Raw genomic sequence first — 14,763 nt, forward strand, 5'->3', positions numbered from 1 at the left:
ATAAGTTCTTTTTTCTATACTTACTCAGCTACTATCTTTGAATAGTTTCACCTGGATTATTATAAGAACCTTCTAACTGGTCTCCCTGATGTAAATTTCTCCTCATTCTAATCCAACTTCCTGGATTAATCTTTCTAAATCTTTCTAATCTTCCTAAAACATGAGTCTGGTCATGCCTTCCTCCTGCCCCCCCCATCAATTCAAAGAACCCTAGCACAAGATCAAATGTAGCATCATCTGGCATTTAAAGCTCTTCCCAATCTGACACCTTCCTATCTTTCTAGTATATTTACACGTTACTACTACCCTCCATACTCCATGCTGACCCCCTTATCATTTCTTACTCATTGTCTTTGTACTGGCTCCCTGCAATGCTGTATCACTTCACTTTCATGTCAAGACTCAGTTCAAAAGTCACTTTCTGTTAGAGTATTGTACTATAGTCTATCCCTTCTCCTCATCTCTCTACTCAGTTGCTTACCTCTGTGTATATACCTCATTATTCTCTTGATGTTTTCTCCCTTAGAATATGAGCTCCTTGAGGTGAGGATCATATTTTTGTCCTTTGTATACTTAGCACAGTGCCTAGAACATAATAAATGCTTGATAAATAATTTTTGATCAATTATGTTTTTATAAAACTAGAAGGGGGACTTCTGGGTCAAAGGATAGAGATATTTCAATTATTTTCTTAGCAAAATTTGAAATTGCTCTCCGGATTGGTTGGATATAGTCATAGATCCACCAATAATATATCATTATTGACTCTTCACAGCCCCTTCAACATTGATTATTCCCATCTTTGCCAATTTGCCGATGTATTACCTCAGGGTTGTTTTGAATTGTATTTTTCTTATAATTAGTGATTTTTGAATAAACTTATATGGGTAATAATAGTTCTTCTTTTGCAGAAATGCTTGCTCACTTTCTTCAACTTCTTATCCATTTTGGAATGACTCGATTTTTATATTTGTATTAGTTTTCTGCTTTCTTGACTATCAAAATCCTTTCAGAGATAGTTGATGCAATGATTTTTTTAACAGTTGACAGTTTCTGTTCTTATCTTAGTTGCACTGGTTTTGTCCAGGCCAAAGTTTTTCAACTTCATGTTAATTGAAATAATCTGTTTTATCATTGTGACATCCCTCATTTGGTTAAGAACTCTTCTCCTATCCACAACCATAATTTTCTTCAAATTGTTTTATGCTATATCCTTTTATTGTTTTATGTCCTTTTATGATAGATCCTTTAATATTCACATCACATATCCATTTTGTACTTACATGTAGTATACATCTTATACATGGAGTATAAGATATTGGTCAAAATTTAATTTCTACCAAACTATTTCTCAGTTTATTGAGTTATTATTTCTATGTATTAGATATTTTAATGGGGTCCTTCCCCTCTAAAATATTAGAAAGGATATTTAATGACAGTGGGGCATATTGCTGTGAGACTATTGGGAAGAATAGGTTATTCTCCCTTTATCTAAGGACAATGACAAAAGGCATTCTCCCAGGGGAAGTTCCTTAATAAGTGTTATGTTCCAAGGTTGATGATCAACCTTAATGGACTTGCTCAGTTCAACAGTGCAATAATCAGGGACAATTTTAGGGTATCTGTGTTGGAGAATAACATCTGTATCCAAAGAAAGAATTGCAGGGACATCTAGGTAGGGCAGTGAATAGAGAGTACTGGATGTCAGGGTGAGCTGAGTTCCAATATGACCTCAGATACTTACTAATTGCCTAGCTGTGTGGCCTTGGGCAAGTCACTTAACCCCATTGCCTTGCAAAACCTAAAAAAAAAAGAATTGTGGAGTTTAAACAAAGACCAAAGACTATCACCTTTAATTTTAAAAAAAAGTTATATTATGTATTATGTAACTTTGCTATCTCTTATATTTTATTTTTTCCTTATGGATATGATTTTTCTCTAAACAAATTCAATTTTTGGGAGGGGGGCTAGGTGGCACAGTGGATAAAGTACCAGCCCTGCAGTCAGGAGTATCTGGGTTCAAATCCGGTCTCAGATGCTTAATAATTACCTAGCTGTGTGACCTTGGGCAAGCCACTTAACCCCATTTGCCTTGTAAAAACCTAAAAAAAACCAAATTCAATTTTGATCAATGTATCATATGGAAACAATGTAAAGACTATTAGACTGCCTTCTGTGGGGGGGGGAGGGAATCAAGATGGGGGCAAAATTGTAAAATTCAGAAAAAAAGAAAAAAAGAAACAAACAAGAAAAGAATTGTTATGTACCTTTGTTGAAGTCTCTAAAACAAAATGTCCTATTTGAAGTTCTGATTCTGTTCATTGTGTATTCTGAAGTAACAGTTAACCTCTCTTTTTCTCATTTTCTTAGGACCCTAAAGCAAAAACCATGGATTTGTGGAATAATGACCTGTCAGAACAAGCAGATGCTGTGAGTTCAAGTTTCCTTTATTTTCATTGTGTTCTTGAGCAAATGAATGTCTTTTCATGCCAGATTTCTTCTATATGGGAATATGTACTACCTGTTTCCTGCCTTCTTAGCCCTATTTCTACTGCTATCATATATGTGAAGTTACTTTTGAGGGGGTGGGGTTGGAATAATTCTAATTATTAAAAGATTCTGCCTTCTATTAAGACAAAATCTATTTCCTTATAACTTCTCCCATTCCTCTTATTTCTCTTCTCTGGAACCATCCAAAATAAGTCAGAATGTAGAAAACTAATCCATGATCACCTAACACCTGTCCTAATACAATAGCTTTGTCTCTTGTCTGTGTTCCTCAAGCCTCTCCCCATTCAATCCACCTTCCATTCAGCTGCTAAAGAGATTTTTTCTACAAGGATCTATGTCACCCCTCCCCCTACTCAATGATCTCCATTGGTTCCCTATTATCTCCACAACCAAATACAGTTTTCTGTTTGATACCTACAACTCCTAATCACCTAGTGCCTTCCAACCTTTCCAGTCTCCTACTTTATTCCCTACCCATGTACTTTACCATTCAGTTATACTAGAATATTTACAGTTCCTCGATTATGACATTCGGTGTCCAATCTCCATGTCTTTACAAGGGTTATTCCCTGTACCTGGAATGCCTTACCCTTTCACCTCCACCTTTAGGTTGTTCTGGCTTTCTTTATGTCTTTCTTCATGTCTATCTTCAAGGTTTACCTTCTTCACCTGCCCTCCTTCCTCAGCTTCTAGTATCTTCCCCTTGGGAATTAGCTTCCATCTACTTTCTAGGTCATATGTATACTGAGTTATTCACATGTTACTTCCCTCATGAGAATTTGAGTTCCCTAGGGGCAGGGGCATGTGCCCCCCTAAGTTGGCTCTTCTTTTTAACCTAACATTCTCAAGTTCTTTCAACTGTTCTTTCTTATCACTTTAAGAGTTTTATCCAGATGCCTCATAATCCAGCAAGCCCTTGTTATAATACTTTCATTTGTCTGTCCCTACCTTAAAATTAGATTTCTAGGCCTGGACAGAATCTGCAGTTGATTTGACCAGAGCTAATCATGGTGGGACGTCCAGTGCTTATGTTTAGGGTGCTACATTTCTGCTATCATGCTCTAGGGTTGTGTTAGCTTTTTTAGTACTTACCTTTATCCCTACTAAATAGCTGTTTTTTGGTTTTGATCAGTGAATTAAATATTTATTCAAAATATGATAGAAATTGTAGATGACACATAAAATGTATACTGGGGTACAATTTGGTGCCTTTCTTATTAACTTTTATCAACCATTATTTAATCTAATCTTGGTCTTTTCACTAGGCTTTAATAGAGAACATTTTTCTAATTGACTTTGAAATTTTATCTTGAACTTGGATACTGAGATTTCATAACAATCTGACATCAAGACCCTACAGGGTTCTTTCCCCAGCTAACACTTCCCTCCTTCATAGCAGCCAGAGGGCTAATTTATTCTTCTTGGCTTAGACTTTACATGGATATTTAGATGCCAGACTTGTTCTTTTGGTTTCTTCTTTCCCTAAAGTTCCAGAACAGAAAACTTGCATCATGTTGGTGTCAGCAGAATGCACCCCAGTGTCTGTCTTTTGGAAATTTAAAAGTTAGAACAGTTCCCTCTCCATTTTTCCCACTCCTTAAAGAAAGGACTAGCATGAACTGGCATTTTAACCCCTCACAGTCTTTTGGTAGAGATGATCTTCTGTAGGAACTTGTGCAACATTCAGGGAAAATAATATCTTTGAGTAGAAATTCACATCTAAAGGAATCAGTATCTATTCTAGAACATACTATTCATTTGGGAAAAATCCAACTGTAATCAGTACTTGTCAGAGAAATCTGTCATTTTCCCCAACACAAAAATCCATTCAAAGTTCTTTCCATATTCAGACATGTGAAAATGTTTTTGAGAAGAACAAAACTCTCTAGGAAGCGAAATCATTTACACTTTGAGGAGCTTATTTATAATGCTAGATTTTGAAGGACAACATTTTTCAAGATTTGGGTTTTGGGTTAGAGAATTGCTTCACTTGTGCCCTCCCTTCTCTGAGTCATTCAATACCTTATTTGCAGGGAGCAATTCCTGAATAATGGCAGTAATTCAGTTTTTATGGGCAAGATACCACATCTGCAAATTCTAAGCAGCCTTTTAGAAGATTTGCCCTCTAATTGCAAAAAAATGAACATTGCAAGAGTCAATTAGAAAACTACTATGGCAGCAGAAATGCCCAGAGAAGGAGAATTGATATCCTAACATAATTATTTTGTAGAATGTAATAATCCCCTCTGTGTCTGTCTCTTGTTTCTTGTCTGCACATAGGTATAATGCTCCTGAGATTCTTCTTCATTTCCCATAGAGAACATGGATCTCTTCCAGAATTACAGTTTTACCAAAAGGGAACCAAATAAAACAATTAAATACTTCAATTACTTCATCTTTATTTTAATACTGGGATAAGCAGGGAGATTCCAAGCACAGTAAGCTCACATTAGGAGTTTCCCCCAAAATATTAGGGAAGACTCGATTTCCTTTTCATCCTTCACTGTGCTTTCTGGTCAGGGGACAACCTTCACTTAAACTAGGGAGTTTGTGCTCATGAAATTTCATGTAATTCAGAAATGTATGCAGAACAGGTTGGAGAGTTCTGCAGCATTTTGATTTTTTTGAAGACTCAAGAAGATTCTCATCTCTTCAATTTTTTGATTCTAAGATAGTAGCAATGGGATTTAAGACTGAGACATCCTCAACTTTGGGTAGTGATTCATTTCAGATTAAAATTATTGCCTAGGCCTCTTGGCAAGTAATCTCCTCCACCATTCTTGGTGCATTACCTCTAGGAAAGAACAATGAAAGAACACTAGACTAAAATATAGGGATTTTTCCTAGGACCTATAAAACTTTAGTGACTTGTAGAGAAAAGAAATAGATCATGCTTTAAAAAATTGTATTATTAAAAACAGAAGATCTCCTTTTGAGTAAATATATACAAATATTTTATACACACAAAAAGACTGATACTTTTCATCAGCTATCTACTTAAGAAAATTGATATGTTTGTAAAAACATATCTATTAGGGGAGAGAAGAAGAAAAAAAAGGAAAAAAGAAATTTACAGGATAATTTTGTCATATATTTAATAGGAATAACAAGCTGTGCATAGTAGATTTGCAGTTTCATGTGCAATCATCTTTTTATTGTACTATATGTGAAAATGCTTGTTATATCCCATACATTAAAGATAAAATTTTTAAAAATAAAGAACACAGAACTAGGAAAAAAATTTCAACAAAGTCTATCAAACAGCAATGCTGTGGATCTACAAAAATCTTTATATGTCTGTGCTAATCTGTTATTATATGAACTTAAGTAAATCACAACTCTTCTTTTGGCCTCCATTTCCCCACACATAAAATGAGGTATTTGAACTAGATGGTCTGTAAGGCTCCTTCCAACAAAGACATCCTTTGATTGCTTCCATATCCGACTTTAATGCCTATACCCAACATATCTGTATTTTTACTTATTTAGTAGCAAAAGGTGCTTTTTGCATTTCTTTGGTTCTTTAACACGCTTTAGTAATCTGCAAACTTCACAGCCATAACCTCTAGTGTTACACAGCTAGTTCCAACCTTAATAGAAGTGGCAGGTCACCATCTTCTGGCCACTGTCACTCTTTCTCTCCCACCCCCAAACTCCTCCCATCTGTACCTTCTACCTTCTGAATCTTCACGTGGCCTCTTCCAGAAGGATGTACAATTATGTTACAATAGGAACAAGCAGGCATTTTTATCCTGGGTAAAATTGCCATATAAATCTTCTATACATACATATATACTTATATATGTATAGACACATCTGGAAATACATATAATTTATATCAAATTCAGGGAATTGTACATACCTCACTTTTAGGAATCTGGCATGACAACATGGCAGATGTAATCAACTGCATCTCTGAAATCAAATGGTGTTGTTCCTTTCTATGGAGAGTGGAATAGTCACTGGGGGAAGTGATGTTGCAAATATGAATGTGACTGCTTTTCCAGAATACTTCAAGTAGCTAATGTGATTATAACAGGTTTACAGCAGGTAGAAGACATTCAAATCTAATGTTTTTTTTTTCAAAAACCTAATTGTTGACATTCTGAATGACCATCAATTTATTGGGCATGTTTATTTAGAATAATGCTTTCAGGGAAAATCATATTTTTTAAAAATAAAATTTAACTTTGGTAAACTTTTTTTAACTAGTAACTCAGTAGTAAAGTAGTTAGAGCAGCATGGATAAATATAAAAGCTCAATTAATTCTGTAAATTGAACTTCCTATGAACCGTGTGAGGGTTTAGTATAAGGAACCAGGTATGTTTATTTTTCATGACTCTTTTTCCTACAAAATATGAACAATCATAACATCAAGGGTTACTGTTCTGACTACAGGAGAGATGTAAAAAGGAGTAATATAGCTCAACAAAGGTAAGCACCGGAGAAAATTTTCTTTTTTGAATGTAATTGTATAATTTTTTCCCTAAATATTAGTATTTCATTTTCTCTTCCACTCTTCCATCCATTAGACAACAACCAAATATATATATATATATATATATATAAAAAATAAAATTTTACTAACAAACATAAATTTTCCAGAAAAACAAATTCCCCCAATGGCCATGTCCAAAAAATGTATGTCTCATTCAACATTTTAAGTCCATCACTTCTCTGTCAGGCGCTAGGTTGTGTACTTCATCTTCTTTTCTCTGGATTTATGATTTGTCATTGCACTGATCAAAATTCTAAAGTCCTTCAATGTTGAATTTCTCTATGATGTCATTGTATAAATTGTTCTTATGGTACTTCTCACTTCACTCTCCATTAGTTCTTAGAGATCTTCCAAATTTCCTCTGAAATTATCCATTTCATCAGATCTTAAGGCATAAATATATTCCATTACATTCATATACTATAATTTGTTTAGCCATTCCCTAATTTCGGTGGGTATCCCATTAGTTTCCGGTTTTCTTTGCTACTATGAAAAAGTTGCTATTAATATTTTGTGCATATGGATCTCTTGTCTCTTTCTTTGATCTCTTTGATATATGTACCTTGTAGTGCTTTTGTGGGGCCAAAAAAAATCTTCATAGTTCAGTGGCTTTTTGGGGCATAGTTCTAAATTGCTTTCCAGAATGGTTGGACTAATTCACAGCACCAACAGTACATGAGTATGTCTATTGTCTTACTGACTTTTGAATATTTATCATTTTCTTCTTTTGTCATCTTTTCTAATGTGATAAAATCTCAGAACTGTTTTAATTTGGATTTCTCATTAGTAATATGAAGTGTTTTGTTCACATGATTGTTGATTGCTTGGATTTCTTTCTTTGAAAATGCTTTGACTGTTTATCGATTGTGAATGACAGTTATTCTTATAAATTTGAATCAGTTCCTTATATATCTTTCAGAGAAATTTGCTACAAAATTTTTTCCCTGTTATCTATTTCCATTCTAATTTTAACTGCATTGGTTTTGTTTGTGCAAAACCTTTTTCATTTTATATGATTAAAATTGTTCATTTTCTCTTCTGTGATCCTATCTGTTGTTTGATCGTGAACTCTTCACCTACCCATAAATTTGAAAGGTAATTTCTTCCTTGCTCTTCTAATTTACTTATGATGTCACCTTATATGTCTAACTCATACAGTTTTATATCTATTTGGAGTTTATCTTGGTATACAGTATGAAATGTTGATCTCTACATAATATCTACCTGACTATTTTCTAGTTTTCCCAAAGTTTTTGTCATATTGTAAGTTATTACTCTAGTAACCAATGTCTGTGAGTTTATTGAACACTATGACTATGTTGATTTGTTTTTGCATGTTGTATATCTAATCTTTTCCACTGATTGACCTCTATATTTTTAACCAGTACAAAACTGTTTTAATGATCACTACTTGGTATTGTATTTTGACATCTGGAACTGCCTCCTTCTTTCCTACATTTTTCATTACTTCCCATGAGATTTTTGACCTTTTTTCCTCCGGATGAATTTATTATTTTTTCTAGATGAGCATTTCCTTACTTTTCAACACAGAAATTGACATTTGAGCTTAACATTGATTTACTTATGCTACAAGAAGCCAATTCATAGCACAAGGGGAACTTCTATTATAGCTTGTATAAATCCAAAGCAAACCCAGAAAAGCATTCATTTGGGCAATATTTATATGAAATGATATCATGCATCCATGGTATTTACTTTCTCACAAACTGACAATTGCTAACTCTAGAGCAGCTGCACCATGAATTTCCATATGATCAGAAATAGATAATATTCATTACACATTGAAGTCATCATGAGTACTTGGGTATTGTCTAAATAAGCCTAATAGGAACTGAATTTCTTTTTCAAGAAAGAAAAGCTGTTTGTTATTTGAAAATTGCTTTTCAGTTGTGGGTGCTCAGTTTCTAGGAGAAAATGTGATCTGTTTCCAGGAGAAATAGCAATAAGCTAGTCCTAACAGAAAGTTCACTCTGTAGTGTTTGCCTCTGGCCTGGTTCTGTCTTTGAAATCCCTGAACTACAAGGATAGAGGCTCATGAGAATGGAGCATATTTCAGATGAATGTATAAATAAATGGGAAAGACCCAGATTTTAGTCAGAAAAGCCACTTTCCTACACATCTCATGTGACGAAACCCTAGAGTCTTCTTCCTTGGTCTTTCATAGTTTTGCACATGAAACCAAAGTTAAAGGGATAAAACTTTTATATAAATCTCAATGGCAAAATATGGCCTTGATATTCAATATAAATTAGTTCATTTGGAAGATCAGAATCATGAAAAAACAAATACTGAATTGAATTTTAAACATTTCTTTCTCAGGCTAAACTAGGACTGAAAAGATATTTTAAGGAAAACCGTGTAATGTGATGAGTCAGGGAAGTTACTCTAAATGGAGATAGATGGATAGACACATGATGGATAGATAGGTAGATAGATAGATATGTGTGTAAATTTATGGAAGTATGTTTATATGTTTTATCATGGGCCAATTTTAATATAATGCGTATATAAATTATGGACTAAATAATGTGAAACTCTGCAAACCCCCTGTTTTCATCAAATTTAGTATTATATAAACCTAATTTTAGAAACAGTATTCTTGTAAGGATAATAATCAGTCTTTTAAAGGTCTTTCATATTTATAGTAGAAGTCTATTTATTTAAAGAATAAGGCTACTATAATTTTTCCTTCATTTGCCTGTTATTGACAGTGGATAATTTTAAAAATCACTCTCCTGAAAGACTTATTCCTTTAAGTACTTGTGTCCTTGCCCCAAAAAATCTTTCTTTTCTAATTTTGGTCAAAGATAATGAGCAGAATCATAGATACAACTACTAGTAGTTAGCCTTCACATAGCCTTGAACATTTGGGGAGTCCTTTCTCTATATGATCTCTTTTGCTTCCCACAGAAACCCCATGATATAGGTTCTGTTGCTAAGCATTCATTGAATGAGTGAAAGAGTTCATCCTCAGTAATAATCACAAAGACATGCATTTACACGTACAGTACTTTAAAGTTTGTATAGAATTTGACAAGTATTACCTAATTTTTTCCTCACAACAGCCCCTCATTTTCCAGATAAGTGTGCTAAGGGATCCTAAATATTAAATGACTTGCCCAGTATAACACAGTAAATCACTGAGGCAGATTTTGAACTCGGGTCTTCCTAATTGCAAATATATTGCTCTGTTCACTATATCCACAGTTGTCTCAGTACGTCAAAATGAATGGAAGGCTAGGCAAGGAGAAAAGCAAACTTAGGTTCAGGTCCTACGTCTGACATGCTCTATCTCTGTAACTGTGGCCAAGTCTCTTAACATGTCAGGGACCCTGACAATTTTCTCAGGCTATAAAAGTTATAGGTGAGCTCCTACTGGGCATCAGTGAAGGAATTTTCACCCCAGGAGTGTGAATTTACAAATCAATGAGATCAAAGCAAAATTTAATTAAGTTAAGATAATGACCAACAAAGATATTAGCAAATAATAAAAATGCAAACAACTGTCCATAATCAGTGTTCGGATTATTTGGTTTTGGATGAAAAGGATGTATGGACATTGAGAACTCAATTCAATCCTTCTTTTTCCCTATAAGTCAACTTATCATTTTCAAATAGCTCTCTAGTTGACAACTATTCTAGTTTCAGAATCAGCCCAGGGATTTAAATTTAAGGAAAGCACCGGGCTTCATTGGTATGTGTGGTCAGTATCATGGTGGGTAATAACTATCATATTTGTTCACAAATTTTCCTTTGTGATGGAAATATATTGGTAGGTTAAATAGAGTTTTGGTCTGACCTGTTAGGACGTTTCATGTTTTCTTATAAGAAGATATGGCTGTCACACCAACTTGAGAAAGTCAAAATTAGTGACTCAACTTGTAGTTGAAATTGAGAAATACCCTTGGACCTCATTATCATGGTGTCCTTTAGTTAGGGTCTATGTCACAAGACCTCCTTATATGAAGCAACCAAAAGGAACTTAATATAAATAACTAAACTATTTGGAATGGAATCGAAGATAGATTACTTTATATTGAATTTCACTCAGCTGGAAATAGGGTTTTGCTGAGTTGTCAGTATACAATCATCACATGGTAGTTATTTTCAAATTTGTCTTTGGAAATTGTTCTTTTGAGATTTATTTCTGTGTAATATGACATGTAAATGGCTTTAGATATAAGTTTGATCAAGGGAATAAAAAATGGACCCACAATTATTACTTAGGGTCTAGTAAAATATATGTGTTAAACTTGGCACAGCAAGCTGATAATCAGATTTTTACTAAAAAAATGAATACCAGAGGCTCAGTTGCTCAACAAATTCCATTTTCACTTTATAGAATTTAAGCAGTAATTTCTGTATCCTTCCATGTGCCAAACTGTACTTTTTATTACTGTCTGTGGAGGTTTACTTGTTCTTCAGAGAAAGCATTGTAGACCTTAGTTCATAAAACCCACAGTAACACTTCAACAATCATCTAGCTTCTTTCAGGTGACTGCAGTAAACTACTGATAATGAGACCTTTGCATAATGAAAATGCTCGATAATGACAAGGCTGATTAATTTTATATTGATTTAAAATACCTTTAAACATGGGCATAATCTAAAACTTCAGTGGTTTTGTCTCCCCCTTTGATATGCAGTATTTGATTTCAAATCTCCCCTATGCATTCACATAGATCATTAAAGCACTTTAATTTATCCTGTCTTCATAAAGCAGTATCCAGTGACTAAGTGACAAGGTGCTAGGTCCTCATTCCATCCTATGAACATTAGGTATCCAGATACTTGAAATTATTCACAGCCTAGCTGCAAGTAGTGTAAAGGTGGACTTGCTTTCAAATATTTTTATTTATTAGTTTCTTTTTGCATCATTTTCCTTTTATATATGTGTGTGTTGTGTTTATGTTTATACACAACACACATACATATGTAGATACACACATATATGCCTCTATCCAGGCCATCCCCTGGAGCAAAGGACAGAGAGAGCCAGACAGACCCAGACAGAAAGAGAGATAGTGAGAGAGAGAGAGAGAGAGAGAGAGAGAGAGAGAGAGAGAGAGAGAGAGAGAAAAAAAGAAGAGCATTTCAGCAAAAATAATCAACAAATCAACTATGTGCATAATGTTCCTATAAAGAAGAGAGGGAGATTCATTTTCTTATTGCTTCTTTTGGATCAAGCTTGGTCATTATAATTTATAGAATGTGCATTTTTTTCTTTTGTTCTTTCTATTTACAGTGAAGTCATTGCATTATTCATTATATGTGTATTGCTTGCATTAGTTTGTATTTGCTTTTCTGTGTTTTTCATATTTATCACTTCTTATAGTAGGCAATTAGGTGGCAGAGTGGATAAAGCACTGACCTTGGGAGTCAGGAGGACAGGAGCTCAAATCCAGCCTCAGACATACAACTAGCTGTGTGACCTTGGTCAAGTCATTTTAATCTGATTGCCTTGCATCCAGAGCCATCTCCAGTTGTCTTGATCCAAATCTGATCACTCAATCCAGATGACTCTGGAGAAGAAAATGAGACTGGTGACTTTGCCCAGCCTCCCCTCCAATCCAATTCATGTACTTATCAGGGTATCACCTCCATGATGTCGTGCTCTTCTTTGAGAATGAAGTTCAAACATCATTTCTTATAATGAAGTAAAGTTCTGTTGGCATTCTTATAAAACAATTTATTTAGTCATTCCTCATTTGATGTACCTCTACTTTGTTTCTAATTCTTTACCAATACAAAAAAGGTGGTCATATATATTTTGGTTTCCATGAAACCTTTCCTTCTTTCTTTGACCTCTTTGGGTTACTGCCTAGCATTAGAACCTAAGGGGCAAAAGATATGGATATTTCAGTCACTTTCTTAGCATAATTTCAAAATATTTTTAAGAATGATTAGGTGACTCCATGACTCTACCAGCAATAAATCAGTGCACCTCTCTCTCCAGCACCCCTTCAACATTAACCATTCTTATCTGTTGTCATCTTTGATAATTTGCTGAGTGTAAGACAGAACTTGGAAGTTATTTTGATTTGCATTTCTCTTATTATTGATGATTTGGAGCCTTCTTTCTTATGATTGGTAATAGTTGGTGGTTTTCTTTTAAAGCTCTTTTTCATCTCTTTTGACCACATCCATTGAAAAATGACTCTGCCATATGTATTTGTATCAGTTCTCTCTATATATTTTGAATATCAAACCCTTACCAGTTATCTTTTATGTTAATTTTTCCTACTTAACAGCTTCCTTTCTTTTCCAAGTTGTATAAATTTTGTACTTGCCAAAGCTTTTCAGATTTATAGAATTGGAATTACTCATGTGTTTTGTGATTGCCTTTGTCCCTTGTTTGATTCAGAATTCAGGGATTATTTTCAAGAGAACACATAGGTATTGAAAACCAGCTGAGTACATAGTATTATTCTGTGCACTGTAGGAAAAATATGTGGGAAATAAGCATGGTCTTAGACTTCATAGGGTTATATATTCCAATTGGGTAGACAGTACAAACATAGTAAACATATGAATTAATTCCTATAGTATGAATATGTAATCAAATGCAACATCAAATTGCTTAGGAATGATTGATAGAATTTCTGAGGAACACCTAAGTCTTCCTTCTGGAACTGAATTTTGAGTAGATTTGTAAGGTAGAAAGTACATATAGAGAAACTTTGTGAAAGCTCAAAGATGGGAACAACTATATTTTCATGAAATAATGAGTATGTTTACTGGACTACCAGAGAATATAAGTATAGTCTAATTTGTTTTAGTTAAGGAAAAAGGATTGCGTGTGATGGCATATGTGTGGTTAATTGGTAGAGAAAGGAATCATCTAGATTAAATTTGATGCTAGTTCTTAAGTGATCCCTAAAAATGGCCCAAGAAAACATTGTGGTCATTACCCTGAGGAAGGAAAGGGATACATTTTTTTCATACTTTCCTACTGAAGAGGTATAAAATATTGTCTCATGGCAATAGAGAACATACAGTCTAGAAGAGAATTATGGTTTTTCTTGAGAAAACCAAAAGAAGACAAGAAGACAAGTGCAAAGGGCATTGGTTTAGTGGTCAAGAATCCTGGATCTGAGTCCAGATGCTGCTAGTTGAAGCTGCCCACTGATGTCATCTCCCTATCTAGGGCTTAGTTTCCTCATATCTCAAATGATCATGACAGGAGTGGGTGAGGAGAAGCTAGAATTAGGAAAATCAGGGAAAATCTTTGTAAAAGTTAATAATGGGGGCGGCTAGGTGGCGTAGTGGATAAAGCACTGGTCTTGGAGTCAGGAGTACCTGGGTTCAAATCTGGTCTCAGACACTTAATAATTACCTAGCTGTGTGGCCTTGGGCAAGCTGCTTAACCCCATTTGCCTTGCAAAATCCTAAAAAAAAAGTTAATAATGCATTGCCTCGACTGATTTGCACATAGTAGGCTTAAATAAGTAAAATTGAATCATATACGAACACTCAGTACAATATTTAAAAGATATATTAAAAGCATGTAATACCAACACCTCAGCTAAAGCCTGGAAAAATCCTGGACATCTTCCTTATGTAGTCTTCTTTCAAGTGCCACTGCCAACAAGCCACTTAGAATGTATCTTCTTTCCCCTCATCTTTCAAATGGGGCTAGATAAGAACAACCGCCCTATTTACCTCATGGAGAATGGATATGAAAGTGCCTTGAAAAAAATAGGGTGGTTAGGCTAACATAGCATTAGTCAGG

The 14,763-nt window shown here is 34.5% G+C and overlaps 1 protein-coding gene across 1 annotated transcript in view; it reads left to right on the plus strand.

The window, feature by feature from the left end:
* LOC141498669 (connector enhancer of kinase suppressor of ras 2-like) overlaps nucleotides 1-14,763 on the plus strand; it is a 392,492-nt gene that overhangs the window by 81,670 nt on the left and 296,059 nt on the right. Inside the window, exon 5 of the mRNA XM_074201839.1 lies at nucleotides 2,371-2,430. Within this exon, the coding sequence (XP_074057940.1) occupies nucleotides 2,371-2,430 (60 nt within the window). The remainder of the gene's footprint in view (nucleotides 1-2,370; nucleotides 2,431-14,763) is intronic.

This window comes from Macrotis lagotis, chromosome X (genome assembly GCF_037893015.1).
Source record: "Macrotis lagotis isolate mMagLag1 chromosome X, bilby.v1.9.chrom.fasta, whole genome shotgun sequence".
Lineage (NCBI taxonomy): Eukaryota > Metazoa > Chordata > Mammalia > Peramelemorphia > Peramelidae > Macrotis > Macrotis lagotis.